Source organism: Aquila chrysaetos, chromosome 21 (assembly GCF_900496995.4).
Source record: "Aquila chrysaetos chrysaetos chromosome 21, bAquChr1.4, whole genome shotgun sequence".
NCBI lineage: Eukaryota > Metazoa > Chordata > Aves > Accipitriformes > Accipitridae > Aquila > Aquila chrysaetos.
In genome coordinates, this window is record NC_044024.1 from 19,787,816 (window position 1) to 19,800,999 (window position 13,184).

The 13,184-nt window shown below is 52.0% G+C and overlaps 2 protein-coding genes across 4 annotated transcripts; one reads left to right on the forward strand and one right to left on the reverse strand.

The window, feature by feature from the left end:
- Nucleotides 1-1,235: 1,235 nt before the first annotated feature.
- On the reverse strand, nt 1,236-9,725 carry RAB39B (RAB39B, member RAS oncogene family). Of its 3 annotated transcripts, XM_041119147.1 has the most exons (4): nt 9,431-9,725; nt 4,825-5,045; nt 3,864-3,956; nt 1,236-2,509 (listed from the first exon to the last, which is right to left on the reverse strand). In XM_041119147.1, exons 1-3 carry the CDS (start codon nt 9,643-9,645, stop codon nt 3,898-3,900), a joined length of 495 nt encoding a protein of 164 aa, XP_040975081.1. In that variant the 5' UTR covers nt 9,646-9,725; the 3' UTR covers nt 1,236-2,509; nt 3,864-3,897. The 3 variants fall into 3 exon arrangements, 2 of the variants coding, with proteins under 2 accessions (XP_040975081.1, XP_029853099.1); XR_005931086.1 differs by having other exon boundaries at nt 3,340-5,045; nt 9,431-9,724; XM_029997239.1 differs by having other exon boundaries at nt 1,236-5,045; nt 9,431-9,724.
- On the forward strand, nt 9,644-10,395 carry LOC121232509 (translation initiation factor IF-2-like). Its single transcript, XM_041119198.1, has 3 exons — nt 9,644-9,666; nt 9,741-10,046; nt 10,092-10,395. The coding sequence occupies exons 1-3, from the start codon at nt 9,644-9,646 to the stop codon at nt 10,393-10,395; spliced, it is 633 nt and encodes a 210-aa protein (XP_040975132.1).
- Nucleotides 10,396-13,184: the final 2,789 nt, after the last annotated feature.

Sequence of the window (13,184 nt, forward strand, 5' to 3'; positions counted from 1 at the left end):
CTGTTTTTGTGCATCTTTCTTTGTGTGAGAAAGTCATGAATCTGATGTGTGATCTCTTATAATGTTTCCCTCCCTTAGTTGGGGGCAGGAGGGTGAAAAAACTCAGCTGAAGCAGCAGACATGAAAAGTGTAGCTGCTGAATACTGCCTTCAATGAAATGGGGAATGTGAGTCAGTGCATCTGAATTTGTGAATACGAGCAACTGATTTGACAGCACTGTGGCCGTAGAAGAGTTAAGAGCTGCAGGGATGGGCATAAAAAAGGTAAATCCTTACCACTGGTCACAGGTTAAGTACCTGGGCTTGGCTCATCCGTACCTTTCCTGCAGGGTGATACCGTTTGTTCCAGTGTCTTTGGCTGTAGCAGAGACACGTTTAGATCTAATGTATTATTTGACTAACAGGTATCTGCCCGCTGCCACGCTGGGCTGCACATGGGGCTGCGCAGGCTGCAGGCTGGTGCTCTCCCTTTCTAAGAGCATCAGCAATAACAGGAAAGGCAGCTGCAAACACGTCCTGATTTCTCTTGCAATTTTCTCTTCAATTTGGATTAATGAGATCCCGACAGGCTAAAGCGTGCTCCCCTCCCACCCCCCCCGGCCGGTCCGAATGCAGCAATTGCCCGCCTTTGTTGTGCACAATGAAATGACGAGTTAAGCATTTCTGCACGAGCAAAATAAGTACTGTGTGCAACTGCCAGTGACCCAGCGCTGGGCATCGGGGGTGGGGACGGGGGTGACAGCATTAGAGCTGGAATTGCTCGGTAGGTTCAAAAGGTATCTGGCTTGGGGGGGGATGGGAGATGGCTGTGGCCGTCATAACTCTTGTTTTGGGTGGGTGGGTGGTTTGTTTGATCCGAAGTAAATAAACAAACCAAAATGAAACTCACAGACAAGCAGTCCAGCTTCCCTGTGAGTGATCCTTGTCCAGTATTGCTCTCTCCTTTGCTGTTAGGTCTTTGTTAACGCTGAGTAAGAACAGAAGGTCAGTTTGCAGGAGCTGTTTTATGCTACTGTGACACTAGTCCTGCCTGCTGCTGAGAAAGGCCTCCCGGAGGGGCCGGCTGAGGCTGGTTTTGGCTGCTCCTGCAGGGAGCAGGGGTTTTGTTTTGGGGTTTTGTGTTTTGTTTTAGAATGGCCACTGTTTCTGTAGTTGCACTGTTTTCTCTCAGCAAGGTTGTTGGCTGGTTCTGAAGATCTAAGCAGTGGGCCACTTCAGAGAAAAATGTATAGCGGATACTGTTGCAAAGAGTGCCTGTTTATTGTTGAGCCGAGCCCATGTTAGACTTTCAGTTAGGGCTGCAGTATGGAAGTGGTACAGGTAGTAGATTGCTTACTGATAAAGAATGGGGAGGGGGAAAGAAAAAAAAAAAAAAAACACCAAAGTTTCTTTACAAGTTTTGAATTTCACATTATCACATGGTAACCATTTTGCTAAATACAAGCATATTTTCAGTCACATACAGACAGCTAAATACAGCATTATTTTCACATTTCGTTACAGTGCATAACAGAAAGCGAGGAAAGTGTATAGTATGCTTTTATTCTGGAGGTTCTGAGCAATTTCAATCTAACATGCAGATTGTTTTTTTAATGTGTGGTAGAGACCACAGAGAAGTTAGCTTTTTTTTTTTTTCTTTTTGTCCTAGAGTAAAAGAGCTCCTGACCTTTATCCTGTGAAAGGTATCACCTTCTGATTTCTCTAAGTCCCTCTTGCACTAGAAGTCAAAGCATTAAAACCAGTTGTTAGAAAAGAATTCTTAGCATATCCTATAAGTTTTCATCTTAGAAAAAACATTCCAAATTTTATACAGATGAATCTACATTTCCTATATTTTAATAAGCTCTCTAGAAAATGCAAGGAATTAGAAAAAGATGTAGATAATGATTTCTCTATCATTTAATATAACCATTTATTACCTCTAAGTAGTTAAGACCGCGTACATTTTCTTCTGTACTGTTCCTCTTTAGAATTATGACACTTGTATTTTTAAATGGAAGATTTTCTCTGAAGGCCTGAATGCACTTACTGAATTAGGCTTTCTGGAATTTCTCTCTGGGAGCAGTAAAGGGGAATGTCCAAAACCCATTAAATAAATACTGGCTGTCTCATGAAAAGTGACCTTTCCCCTGCTGGTCAGGCTCCTGCACAGAGAATGACAGAATTTTACTATTGCTAAAATGCCGTTTGATCCAACTTCTAACTGCCGTTAACGTAGCGCTCCAGCTCTGCCCTTGAGGACAGCCACTACCCTCAGCGAGGCAACCCAGGACGCACCTCGTGAACAGCTGGACCCTGAAAGACCAAAGCGGTTGCTTGGCGGACTTTCCATTCAGGGAATGAAGAAACTGACCCTTTCGTACTTGTTTGTCCTTGCCCTTGTGAAAATACGACTAACAGACCTGGTCCGAGCAAACCTTGCGCTCTCCACTGGTGTCAGCCCGTGAGAGCCCATAGCAGCCAAAGCTCCTGTGGTGCTCTCTGCATCAATCTTCTCCAGCTTTGCTTACCTAGAAAGAGATTTTGACAAGGGATTTTTTTTTTTTTTTTATTTCCTTTTTTTCTTAATCTTCAGGGCACTCAACCACAACTGAATCTGCCTGGAATTCACTGGGCTTTAGCACAAAGTTTATAGCCTATTCAAGAGCAATTGGGGTTAGAAGTGACAAGCTTACTGAAAGGTGCTAAACCATTACCACCCCTCCCTTCCTCTAATTTGCTACCAGTGCCCTCCCAGCAGGTGCAACAGTGCTGCTCCCTGGCACTGAAATTGTTCCTAGAACACTGAAGATAAAAGTGTTATTAATGTTCAGGGATTTGGTTGATAGGTTGGGTTTGTTGGGGTCTTTTTTTCAGCTTTAATGTGGAAACCACAGGGTTTTTTCTTCATACAGACCTGCCCGTGTGCTGCAAACTGTGAGAACAAGTTCAAAGGGAGAAATAGTCTGAACTCAACAGCAATCAAGAAGACCCACACTTTTATAGATGGGGTAGCTTAAAAAACTGTAACAAGTATTTTATTCTCTACTTAGAGGCCTAAAAATCAAACACTATATGCTTCCTGTGGTTTTTACCTAACCCCTCCCTCCTGCCCATTAGCAGTTTGGTATATAAAGCTTGCAAACTCGAGTTAAAAAAAAGTCACTATAGTTTTGTTTGTTTCCTTTTAATAGGCTGAACTTCCCTAGTTTGCTACAGGAGCACAGTTACCATGCTGCACTTCAAAAGCTTAAGTTAAAACTTTGCAGAAGCAAAGCTTCGAAGTAGTGAATGGCATTCCCAGAAAACATCTGCCTACATACAGCTTTTGTGACACGACTACCATCCCATGATTTCCAACCTGAGATGGATCCTCTTTTGTCAAATTAAAATATGGAGGAAAACAAATTTTATTCTTGAGCTTGTCTTGTGGCTTTCCTTTCCACCTGCTCAGACACTTCTGTTGTGTGCGCCTCCTTCCCAATGCTAGTTCTTTTCTGCCACAGACACCAAGAAAGAAAATGACACTTTCAACAGCAGAAAGTACTGATGGAAGCTGTTGCTTTCCACGCTATTTAACTTCTTTAAAAGCAAATCTCACCATTTAGGATGTCTGATGCACCTGAGTTAAGCTTTTCAAGTTTTTTTTTATTTTGTTGGGTTCCCTCCTGCCCCTGCTTCCATTCCTCCTTGTGACCTGACTGGTAAGACACCCAAAAGGTCAGCACAGTGCTGTTAGCAAGACAGAAATGGTGGTGTGTCCCACCTGCCTGCAACACCCCAGCCTTAAGATATAACATATGAGGACATGGTTCTCTCTTTATGCTCTTGAGCACTTAATTCTATTGGAAAGCCCTGAACTCAGGGTACTTTCAAAGTACTCACCTAGGCAGCAAATGCGTAAAAATGCACTGAATAATTACAACGGGAGCCGGAGTTGCCACTTAGAATCCCAGTTCAGCACAGCAAGAAACAGCACTATTGGGGGGGGGAATAATTTAAATTTTAATTATCAACCAAATAATTACTGTTTTCCTCTTTAAATCCCACAGAATATTCTTTGCTATCGAACTAGGTTCAAGAACATAAGAAAGAAAATTCAGAAGTGTGCATACCATGTCAGTAAACTTTTCCTGTGGAGTTGGCCTTATGAGGAAACGGTATCTGTGCTGCCTTTACACCTTGCTGGTAATAAACAGCTGACACAAGTGAAGATGTCCTCTTTCTTTCTCTCTCTCTGCCTATTTGTCATACTACTGAAGTACCCATACTGTGGCTTCAATACCCAGCATGGAGCTATGGATTTACTTAAAAGAGGACATGTACAGTACCCTGGCACGTGCCAGCCCATTCAGCTCTCTGTATACTCTCTTCTGTCTCGTGCAGCCCCTCATCTCTGCTTCCTGTCTCCTTACAACATCTACATGCACCCTCACTCACTCTCCTTTAGATTTGCAGCCCCCAGTTCTGAAAGGTTATTTGGAACAGAACATTTCTTTCTGGGGTCTGTTCTGGTGTCCAAAACAACGTGGGAGGCTGTTCACAACGGGAGTGTTGCTCTCCCTTCTGTCACACTGAGTTCACTTAGTAAAGTACGTTTGGTTAGTAGAGTTCATCACCACTTGCCTCACTAGAAGAGCTCAGCACAAGCATCGCCTATCTGATTTCACCACTTCTTCTGAAGAGTGCACTACGTTTGGGACAAACCCGCTCTTTACCCCTTCCCATCCCTCCTGGATTGAAATTTCCCCCCTTTTAACAAGCTCATATATATCTCGAGTCAGATCAGTGAAAGCCTTCTCCACGTTAATGGCATCCCGAGCTGAGGTCTCAATGTACTTCATACCATACGCAGCAGCCAGTTTCTCAGCCTCGTGCCTGGTGACTTGCCGCTGTGTGTCAAGGTCACACTTGTGACCTACCAAAACAAAGACGATCTGGTATGGCTGGACGTGCACCTTGGTCTCCTCTAGCCACTCGTGGACGTTCTGGAAGGACCTGCGGTTTGTAATGTCAAAGAGGAGGAGTCCGCCAACCGAGTTCCTGTAGTAGGCTCTGGTGATGGACCTGGAAATGAATGAGCCACAACAAAAGTATAAGTTACAGCTGTTTGGGAAGAAGGGCAGAGCAAGTTTCATGGGGGGTTTTGTTTGTTTGTGTCTTCTGATTTGATTTTTTCTTAAGCCAAATGTAGCCCTTCTGAATACACGTCTTTGTTTAAGAAAGCAGCATTACCACCACTCTGTCTACCCTGCAGAATACAGGGCAGAGGCGGCCATTCACGCAACGTTTTGTCACTTTTAGCTTGTGCTCTGTAGAGCTTGTAATTCAAAAAGAAAGACAACTAATCTTGGCTTAAAGATTTCATCCTTGGGTAACTGCCCCACTGATTTATTACAGCTCTGTTCAAAATCCCCACCACTGTTTTCGGTCTCTGTTTTCTATCACGGATTTCTGTATGCCCTTTGCAGTTAGACTAAAGAGTCCCATCCCCTGCCATGTAAAGGTTCTCTGAATAACTTGTCTAACCCATTGGTTTAGAAGCACTGTCACAAATTAAAGGATTCATTTGAAACCAAACACCCAGTCTCTGACAGGTACATAACAGGATGGTACAGGGTTGGAAGGCAGACAGTGGGGTTGTAGCTCCCCTCCCTACACCCAGGGCCTTGGCACAGGGACGTCCGCCGACCCCTACACTCTTCTCCCGCTACGCCACCGGTCAAAATGACATTACAGCTAATGCGCTAACAGGAGCAGCCGGCCTGACCTCTCGAGTAACAGCAAAATGATACAACAGCTTCCTAGGGGAATCTGCCTTACTCTCGGTCTTGTTCCTGCCAAATACTGACAACATAAAACAGTTACCGAAAAGACCCCCGAACCGCGGGCTGAGAAATAAGAGCACATCTTCCACAAGTCTCCCGAGCAAGGGGAGACTTCAACGCAGCCAGAAGCAGCACATGAAATCAGCTAACACAGGGCGATGGAGCAAAGCTGAGACCATGAGGCTGAGCAGAGCTACAGTTCAATGACTGCTACACGTGGAAAAACCAAGAACCTGTAAAACTGTGGTGTTTCTGCAAAGTCATGGATTCTGTCTAAATCCAGAAGCAATGATCGATTTCAGTCCCTGAAGGAATTCACGCTCGGGCCCGAACTTTCCTTGCTGGGAAAATGTAAGCACTGCTGCATTTTTACCTTGGGACAAGTCCTTTTTGAACACGCAGGGCTGTTGTTAGGGGTTATTTGGTCCTGTAGTGTGTGTATCTAGCGAAACTGCCCCAAGAAAGGATGAGCTGGAGTTCTCAAGGATTGCTTTATCAACAGACACGCAGTCACAGGTGAAAATCTGCAGCCCAAACTGAAGAAAGCCAGAAAGGGAGGGAAAAAAGATAGTTGGCTGTGTTTGGATAATTCCTCCTCTCCCAATTATCTGGCTGAGAGACAACAGTAGCTCTGCACATTTGGCACTGAGGGAATTAGATCTGCCTTTTGCTATCTAGCCAGCTGCAAAGAGATACTGGTGCTTTGAATTCACCCCCACACTGTCACAGGCATTTCTGCTTCTCCTTTGTGTTCCGTGCCATCAGTCCTGGCTCCTCCCGCCAACATCAACAATGCCTCAGGTACATCTGAAAGACATGACGGGATCTAACCTGAACGCTGCTTTGAGGTAAAACTAGGTGAAGGTCTCAGTGCCTTTTCTTAAAGCCTTTTCCACAGACTGTTTTCCTTTCCGACCTGCAGGAAGCAAACTATGTTGCCTTCACGCTGCTCGTCACTCCCCAATTCCCATCCAAGACTCCTACCTTCCCTCCTCCCGCCATGCTCATACATGCTCATGCAGAGCAGTACGGAGATTTGCATCTATTTTGGCCAAGTTTTAACATAAAGGTATTGGCTCTGTCTGGGAACGCTCCCCTGCTCTGTAGCCATGGTGGGGACTCTCAAACCCGGGGTCTGCGCCTGTTTGTTCGAGTCTTTCCCTCTCAGCCAAGGGAGAGCTGCCGGCTGGAAGGAAACAGCTCTTCTGTAGGTGGTGGTACACAGTTCCAGGGAGTGAGGGCTGCACATGCTTTTGCTTTTGTTAGCATTACACAACATCACGTTTCAGACAAGGAAATCACTGTATCTGAGCAACCAGAGATGGGCAAAACCTGCTGGATCCAGGAAGAATTGGACCTTGCTCTTCTACAGCTCCAAAGCAGCCTCAACGCTGCCCCAGGCAGCATGTTTGGGGCCTGATCTGGCAAAATAGAATGGCGCATGCTTAACTGTAATTTAAGCCTCGACTGCACGGAAATTGCTTCTAATTTATGGAGAGTGAAAGAGCTCACAACAGGGGTCAGGAAGAGCAGAAATGTAGCACAGCTGCAGACCAGAAAATGCCAAAAAGGTGCCTTCAGAATAACTACAGTGGTTTTTTTCCTCGCGGGGCAGCTGTTAAACTATGCAAAGGAGACCGGAATGCTCAAATCGGAGAACTCTGTGAAACAGCGGAGTTCATTCTTACGAATTGCCTTCTTAGGAAATTCCCTGTGCTATGGCAAAAAAGTTTAAGGGTTCTGGAGAGCACCTGCACCATCATGCTTCTTGCCTATGCCCACAAGCCTGAGAGGCTTCAGCTTATTCCAGTAATAGCTACACCTTGCCTTTTGCCAAGAAAAATAGCTTGCAGGAGGAGCCCAGGAGCTGCTGTCTTTATGGGGCACAATTTGTCACAGGGCTAATGGTGACTTGAAAGGGATAAACACAAAACAGACTTTTTGCCTGATTTTTTCGTACTTCAGAGTGCACCATAAAGGCACCTGGGTTTGCTCACTTCCCTTTAGCTTTTCACATCGGGAATTTAAGTCTGCGCTTTGGCAAGGACATTTCAAAGTTGCACGATGTGTTTTTTTTATGTCACTCACTGTTCCTGCCCCTTACACTCTTCCTGCCTTTGAATGCTGCTGCCCATCGCAGCAGTGCAGCCTGCCCTTGCGCTGAAGGTCGCCTGCTCATCGTGCTTACAACCCGAGCGCCAGGCCGGGTCAACCACCAGCACTAAGGGTAAGCAGCCCCCAGGGCCCCAAAATTCCTAATGTGTAAGAGAAAGGAAATTGAAGCCATCCAACAGCTTTTGCTCTTCACGGCAGAGGCAGAAGCAGGGGACGGCACCCAGGCGTCTTTTCTACAGACCTCAGCCCGAGATCCAAAGCTGGAAGCTGATGCAACTGCAAGCTAAAGCACCTCCTCTCTCAGCAGAATAAAGCAGCAGCTCCTCGCCTCGAAAGGCTGCAAGGTAGCAGAAGAAAAACCTGTCAGTGGATACGGACCGACTACTGCACATCCTGGGCCAGACGCCAGCGCCACAGATGCCAAGGAAGGTGGTGAGAGGGGTAGGGGTAGAGGAGGTTTCATCTATTGAATGAAACCAAAACACTCCTCAGGCGAGTCATTACAGCACAGAAGTAGAAGCTACGTGAAGCTGCGCAGAGATGTGGGGCAAGTGCTCCCAGAGGGAGCAGGATGAAAGAGCGGACGAGGGTTAAAGATGCACGAAAAATACAAGCAAACAGGAGGCAGAGAGCTGAGGGTACGCTCACACCCCTTCCAAATGAGCACTGTCCGAGCAGCATGCGTCCCCAGACACCACCGGCCCCCTGTTTTGCTGGGGCCGAGCCTGATCCAACCACGACCGCTGTTTTTACCAGACGGTTCTGTGGGAAACCCTCGGCGCGGTCCCACACGCCGCCTTTATTTTCCCTCGTCGAGCCTTGGTCGCTCTTGCTTAACCTCTCAAACCGCTCTGCCCGTGCGGCGCTCGGCGTGACACGCTCCAGAAAGCGCCCGCCATCCCCGCGCAGCCACAGCCGAGGGTTTGTCCCGGCCTTCCTCCGTCCTGCGGAGAGCCGAGCTCTGCTGTCGCTGCGGAGAATCAAACCAAACCACGTACTCCGCCGCATCCAGCGAGCCCAAACGTAAGCGTGCTCGGCTGTGAAACACCCCGGTTGCTGCCTCTCTGCAGCAACGGGGAGCAGGCGCTTTCCCTGCCGAGCCGCATCCCCCGATGCGCGGCTCCCGGCTGGCGGTGAACAGCCCCGAAGCCCAGCGCTGCCTGCGGGCTCCGTCCCCTTCCCCCGGGGCAGCGGGGCCGCTCCTCCACACCTCCACCCCGCGGGCGGCCATTTGGGGCTGGACGCGAATCCCAGGTACGCACCGCGGTTACGCTTCCCCGCCGCGTTTTGGGGGCAGCACTGCAAAACACAAAAACCCCCGAACAAACAAACAAAAACCCCAAAAGGGGGGGGGGGGGGGTGTTAAGAAGCAAAAGGTGCCGTTTGACTCTTCTTTGTCTCATTCGCCAAACGCCTCAGCCGGCGGCGAGCCCCCCCCTCACACACACGGACAGACGCCGGCCCCAGCCCCGCAGCTCCCGGCCCCGTCCCCGCCGCCGCCGGTCTCACCGGAACCGCTCCTGCCCGGCCGTGTCCCAGATCTGCAGCTTGATCCTCTTGCCCGGCTCGATCTCCACCAGCCTGGAGAAGAAATCCACGCCCACCGTGGGGTCGGAGATCTGGGCGAAGCGCCCTTCGGTGAAGCGGCGGATGAGGCAGGACTTGCCCACGGTGGAGTCGCCGATGACGATCAGGCGGAACTGGTAGAGCCAGATGGCCTCCATGCTGCCGCCGCCCGCCTCAGCGCCCGCCCGCCGCCGCGCCGCCCATGCCCGGCCCGCGGGCCCGGGGGCGGGCCGCCGCCGCCGCTCGCCCGCAGGGGGCGCGCCGGCCGCGGGAGGCGCCGCGCCGCTAGGCCGGGAGCGCGGAGCCCCGGGGGCCGGCGGCGGCCCGGGCCCGGCCCTCCCCTGCTCTCCCCCCGCCGCTACCGGGGCCGGCCCCGCTGTCTGCGCCGCGGCCGCTCAGGCGGGGCCCCTGGCGGCCGAGCGCAGGCCCTGCCCGGCACCCCGCCCGCCCCGTCACGCCGGCTCGCATCCCCGCCGCCGAGGTCGCCGGGCGGACCGCGGGGCCCGGCGGGCGCCTGCCGCCGCCTCAGCCGCGGCGCTGGGGCCCGGACGAGGGTCGCTCTAACCCTCCCCCCCCCCCGCCCCGCTCCCGCCTCCGCTGCCGCGGAGCCCGCTCTCCCCGCAGCCCCGCGGCGGCCGTTCCCTGCGGCTGCAGCGCCGGAGCCGGTGCCGGGCCGCGGGACGGAGGCGCGGCCGAACGCGGGGCGCGCCGTGATGCAATGGCGGCCGCGCTCTACCGCACTGCCGGGAGGAGCCGCCACCCCCGAAACGCCGCCGCTGCGGGAGCCGGGCGGGGGCGGGGCGGGGCGGGACCGTGCGGGGCGGCGGGGGCGGCCGGCGGGGAGCCCGGCGCTGAGGGGAGCCCCGGTTCCTGCAGGGAGCCCGGGGCTGAGGGGAGCCGGGGGCTGAGGGGGACACGGGGCTGAGGGGATCCTCGGTTCCTGCAGGGAGCCGGGGGCTGAGGGGAGCCGGGGGCTGAGGGGAGGCCCGGGGCTGAAGGGGGACACGGGGCTGAGGGGATCCGCGGTTCCTGCAGGGAGCCCGGGGATGAGGGGAGCCGGGGGTTGAGGGGGGCCCGGGACTGAGGGGATCCTCGGTTCCTGCAGGGAGCCCGGGGATGAGGGGAGCCGGGGGCTGAGGGGGACACGGGGCTGAGGGGATCCTCGGTTCCTGCAGGGAGCCCGGGGATGAGGGGAGCCGGGGGCTGAGGGGATCTCCGGGGCTGAGGGGATCTCCGGGGCTGAGGGGATCTCCGGGGCTTGAGGGGATCCCCGGGGGCTGAGGGGAGCCCGGAGTTGAGGGGGGCACGGGGCTGAGGGGAGCCAGGGGCTGAGGTGATCCCCGGAGCCTGCAGGGAGCCCGGTGCTGAGGGGGACATGGGGCTGAGGGGATCCCGGGGGCTGAGGGGAGCCGTGCCGAGCCCAGGGCCAAGGGGAAGCTGGGGGGGCCAGGCGAACCCCAAAGCTAAGGGGTGCAGGCCAAGGCTAACCTTTCTCAGCTCTTCCTCCGGGCGAAGGGGGGTCGAGCAGGGCGCGCAACGCCTTTCCGTGTTTGAAACGCAGGCTTCATTTCTGGAGAGGTTCAGGCTCCTCACCGCTGCGTCTGGGGCTTTCTTCCCATTGACATCTGACGGGGGCAGCCCAAGTGCTCCTGGCATTTTGGGAGAGCCTCTGCACCGCCGCCCTGGGCACTGGGTACCTGCACCGTGCGAGCCTGGTCTGGAAAGGGACAAGGGTAACAGCAAGGTACCTTACTAACAGACTCATGAAACCCAGCATATCCACACGCGCACACACATACATATATGCGTGTGTGTGTGTGTGTATATATATATGATGTGTGTACAGTCTCAAAAATGAATAGTTACGGACATTAAATACCCAGCAAATTAAATACCACAAACCTTAACAAATCCGTTTTCCCTCGCTCCGCTCCAGCAGGTTCTTGGCTCCGTGGGGCGAAGCACAGCGTTCAGGAACCCAAGCGGCAGCGAACGTGGCGCAGCGTATACACGGGTACCTCGGATTGTAAGTCCCAGTTTTGAGCGGGCTGTCCCAAACAGGTAGTGCCACGCACCGCCGCAGCAGCACACGGCCGCACTCGCGTGCCTCCGTGGGATACGGCTGAGCTCGAGCGCCTGCTTGTTCAGCACTTGCCGGAGAAGAGTTTTGATCTCTGGAAGGGAAAATGAGCTAAAACAGTGCTAAAATGTGTGTATTAAGTCAAACATTAAAAAAAAAAAAAAAAGATTACTATTGATGCTTTTTCTTTTTTTAAATTTATGAAAGCATTGGTGTGTTTTTTTAAATAAAGATGGTTTCATTAAGAGCTCCTCCTGCATGACCACTATTGAAATAAACATGTTCATAGTGGCTATTATATTCATTAGATCCTCAAACAAAGGACATTTATATAGGTATGAGATAGTTTGCCAGCTTGCACATTGGACTAGGACATTAGAGAGACCATTTCAAGTCTTGAGGAATAAATGGCAAGGAATTTTTTCAATATCCTTTGAAATGTATTTATTAAAAAATAACAACCCTAAAAGATTCTATTTTAACGTACCTCAGGACAGGAAAGAAAACGAATGAGGCAATCTGCACCGCAACAGAAACGGTGCAACAGAAAAATATTAAACCTATAAATCTGAGGTAGCAGTACATTAACCAGTGACTCATTGCCAGCGATGCTTTGTGCGCATCTATTGCACGTTGCCGTACGATTTCTGCGTGTTTGACGCCCATTAGTTCAAGCCCACAACAAATTGTGGTTTTTCTTAACTGTTTTCCTCTCCTCCCCGTGCACTCGCACACACAGTCGCCCATTCCCTTTCTTCCACAGGTTTGACTGCGCTCGAGCAGGCACCAGGCGCTCAGTAACACACCCCGCAAGTCAGCCCTCAGCGGCATCCCCAGGCGGTGTCTCAAGGCAGAGGTGCCGGTGGACACGTCGTGGCAGCGGCCTGAGCTGTGAGAGGGAGCAGCCAAAGCACCCCGACTCGCAGGGCTGTGAGGAGCCAAGGGGAGCACCAAGGGGTGGGCTGCTGCCCAGCAGATGCTGTCGTAGCTAGAGGAATTCCTGGAGCATCGGGGACCTGTTTTCCCCAGCAAATAAACCTGCAGGATCCCGTAATGCAGATATTATTTTCATCTTCTCTGAACGCATGCATATAGATGAACACACGCTGCGTGACTAGGCAGTCACGATATTAATTAGCAGCAACCGAGAAGGTAGGAGAAAATGAGATCCTGGGAGAGCCTTTGTTCTAGTACCGTTTTAGAAAATGGAAAATCTGGTGTCTGAAAGAGAGAGACAGAAAGTAACCTAGATTTGATGCAAAAGCAGGTTTGTTGGCTGGGGACAGGACAGCGGGTGCTGGTGAGAAGCCGCAGGAGCGTGCGCACTGACGGCAGCGCTCGGACCAGTCTCTGCGGGCTGTCGGCAGCCCCGGATTAGGGACAACCCTTCGGTGCTCCTTCCCGTAGGTCCGGGGGCGATTCCGGAGGAGCCCCTTTCTCCCTGCAGCTGCTAGTGCTGGGGGAGAGCTGCCTGAAAACGACCTCGGCACGGGTGAGGGCGCGGCTGAACCCACGCTGGCGCACAGGGGCCGAGCTCTTGCCTCTGCCGGCAGCACCCGTGGGACTCCACAAGCGCGGTGCAGGCAGCACCGCCGTACAGCCCTGCCCTGCGCACAG

Bases quoted from the DNA above. Each gene is read 5' to 3' on its own strand.
- LOC121232509 (XM_041119198.1), top strand. From the start codon at position 9,644: ATGCTGCCGCCGCCCGCCTCAGC. The intron at 9,667-9,740 runs GCCCGCCCGCCG...GCTCGCCCGCAG, and splicing joins CTGCCGCCGCCCGCCTCAGC to GGGGCGCGCCGGCCGCGGGA. The intron at 10,047-10,091 runs TCTAACCCTCCC...CTCCGCTGCCGC, and splicing joins GGGGCCCGGACGAGGGTCGC to GGAGCCCGCTCTCCCCGCAG.
- RAB39B (XM_029997239.1), bottom strand. From the start codon at position 9,645: ATGGAGGCCATCTGGCTCTACCAGTTCCGCCTGATCGTCATCGGCGAC. The intron at 5,046-9,430 runs GTGAGACCGGCG...ATTCATTTCCAG, and splicing joins GCCGGGCAGGAGCGGTTCCG to GTCCATCACCAGAGCCTACT.